This window comes from Lactuca virosa, chromosome 5, assembly GCF_052849685.1.
Source record: "Lactuca virosa cultivar CGN04683 chromosome 5, Lactuca_virosa_CGN04683_v6, whole genome shotgun sequence".
In the NCBI taxonomy this organism is placed as follows: domain Eukaryota; kingdom Viridiplantae; phylum Streptophyta; class Magnoliopsida; order Asterales; family Asteraceae; genus Lactuca; species Lactuca virosa.
The window spans coordinates 94,269,110-94,271,580 of NC_136430.1; the positions used below are offsets into that span (position 1 = coordinate 94,269,110).

General features: G+C 33.6%; 2 protein-coding genes across 2 annotated transcripts; both read right to left on the reverse strand.

Moving 5' to 3' along the window:
• On the reverse strand, nt 1-330 carry LOC145111486 (uncharacterized). Its single transcript, XM_079047754.1, has one exon. The coding sequence runs from the start codon at nt 328-330 to the stop codon at nt 1-3; it is 330 nt and encodes a 109-aa protein (XP_078903880.1).
• Nucleotides 327-1,719, reverse strand: LOC145111487 (ATP-dependent DNA helicase PIF1-like). Its single transcript, XM_079047755.1, has 2 exons — nt 1,240-1,719; nt 327-926 (listed from the first exon to the last, which is right to left on the reverse strand). Exons 1-2 carry the CDS (start codon nt 1,717-1,719, stop codon nt 327-329), a joined length of 1,080 nt encoding a protein of 359 aa, XP_078903881.1.
• Between the last annotated feature and the right edge of the window lie 752 nt (nt 1,720-2,471).

Genomic DNA, 2,471 nt, shown 5'->3' on the forward strand with positions numbered 1-2,471 from the left:
CTATCTGAAATATTCAACCTCATCTCCTGGAAACTTCGATCGCAAACGGTCGTTTATTTCCTGAACCACTTCATTTTTTGGAGCAAGTATTGCTCTTTCTTGAAAATAACTTGTATTGTTGTACTTTTCCAAAATTGAATGATATACGAAGTCGATTAATGAACCTATGGGATCATGTAGATCATTAATGAAAATATCATCTGGAATATCAATAACCGTTTCTCCATCGTTGATACCACCAAGTTTGCCTTCTCCTATATCCAACAACCATTTTGCAAAATCTCTGATTTTTTCTATATCAGATTGATCCTTTCCAACAGTTAGTCTCATGTTTTTTTTGTTAATTTATGGATCTTTATGTGTTGCCATAAATATGAAGAGCTTAAAGAAGCATTAACAATGTTTTGTCTACTTCCACCTGGAATAACAGGTAGAATTTGTCTAAAATCTCCTCCAAAAACAATAACTTTCCCTCCAAACGGAATATCCGAGTTGGTAGAATTTTCAGACCTGAATAAATCTTTCAAACTTCGATCTAAAGCTTCAAATGCATGCTTATGGACCATAGGAGCTTCATCCCAAATTATCAATGAGGTTTTTCTCAATAACATAGCAAGGTCACTACCTCGATTTATTCTACAAACAAAATCCTCTGTTAGTTCAAATGGAATTACAAATCGAGAGTGTGCTGTTCTACCTCCGGGCAATAATAGTGAAGCAATCCCACTTGAAGCAACATTTAAAACAATATGACCATCTTTTCTAATAGCTGCAGATATTATCTTCCATAAAAAAGTTTTACCAGTTCCACCATAACCATAAACAAAGAAGACACCTCCTTTATTTTGTTTAACTGCAGTCATGATATCAAGGAAAATGTGACGCTGCTCATTTGTCAATGCAAGAAACATACGATCAAACTCAGTCTTCATAATGGGAATGTCATAATCTAGCTCCTCGATGATAAGTCGATTGTTTGAAGAAGAAACATATAATCAACATCCGGGATAGGCATGTTTTTTAAAATTTTTAGACTCAAGTTGTTCCGAAGTAAAACTTGTTCTATATCGAACAAAGTTAAGTTCTTAAGTTGATCTTCATTGAGTGATAAGTTTGTAGGAGAAAGTGCAAATTAATTTGAAATATTATTAACAATATTTGTATTATAATTAAAATATTAATTAATGTATGTTTAAAAATAAATAATTGACAATTTAATAAATAATAATAATAAAAAACTTTAATACTTGGAGACTTGAATCTCTGCCGTTGGTTATAAAGAATTCCATCTGCCAAATATTCCCATGTGTTTTCCCAAACAATCTCCGGTTTAGACATACTTTTACACATCAACAATGTAGCAAATAAGAATCGTAGGTAAAAACCAGATCCAGAATGACTCGCTTCTTTGATTGCATCGATGTATTCATTATCATCATCCAAGAGACCAAGAGCATAACAAGCATATCTAAAAGAAGAGTATTCTTCACCATTTACTGTGCGAATTTCTTCAAATGATTTGGGACCTTTCACCTTATTTAACAATATCCTTAAAAAATAAGCTTCACCTAGATTAGGCGAAACCGAATGAATTCTACCAACGCACTTTCCTACTTTCTGTGGCTTCCAAATCCTATCACCACGTTGCCAAACAAACTTTGTAGGAAATTCAACATACGTAAGTTTCCGTGCATCAGCATTAACTGCATTACACTCCATCCAACCTGTGAACATTTAAGAAGCAACAGAAGGTTTGTCCAGAACATTGTCAATATCATCGTCTTCCCCATATATAATTTGTTGTTGACCAGGAAGATGAAAAGACAGTCTAACCACAGAAGGATACCTGTAATGAACATCATATTTAAAAATTCGCCATGATGATTCACATGCAGATAAATATCTACAGTCATAGTACTCATTTATTTCATCAACCGCATCATGAGTATCACACTCGTTATTGCTTTGTACAATGCCAACTGTAGCTCTATCACGTCTCTTGTTTATGTATTTAAATAAATACTTTATAGAAGAACCCTGATTGCACCATTCAACATTAATATGTGTTTGATATCTTTTCAATAGATATTTGTTGTAAGGGACAACATTTCTATTATCCAACTTCACACCCGATTTTTCACCAAAACGACCATCGTTTCTTCTCCTATATAATGGAAAACCATTCTGATCAACAGACGTATGATTACAGAATTACTTTGGAAAGTTTTTCGAGCACTTTTTGTCGACCATACAAGGACAATTGATATTTTCAGCGCCACATGGACCATGAATCATGAACTCATTCACAAGAGAATACAATTCCGGATCTTCATCTATGTTTGGTATCTCAGCGGAAATTATCGGATCGATAAATTCAACAGTGGGTAGCTTGTAGTCAGAATGCATAAATAAACATATATGACTATGAGGCACACCTTTTGTTTGAAATTCAATTGTATAAACAACTGCAT

Bases quoted from the DNA above. Each gene is read 5' to 3' on its own strand.
- LOC145111486 (XM_079047754.1), bottom strand. From the start codon at position 330: ATGAGACTAACTGTTGGAAAGGATCAATCTGATATAGAAAAAATCAGA.
- LOC145111487 (XM_079047755.1), bottom strand. From the start codon at position 1,719: ATGGAGTGTAATGCAGTTAATGCTGATGCACGGAAACTTACGTATGTT. The intron at 927-1,239 runs GTTTTTTATTAT...CCCATTATGAAG, and splicing joins TCAAGTCTCCAAGTATTAAA to ACTGAGTTTGATCGTATGTT.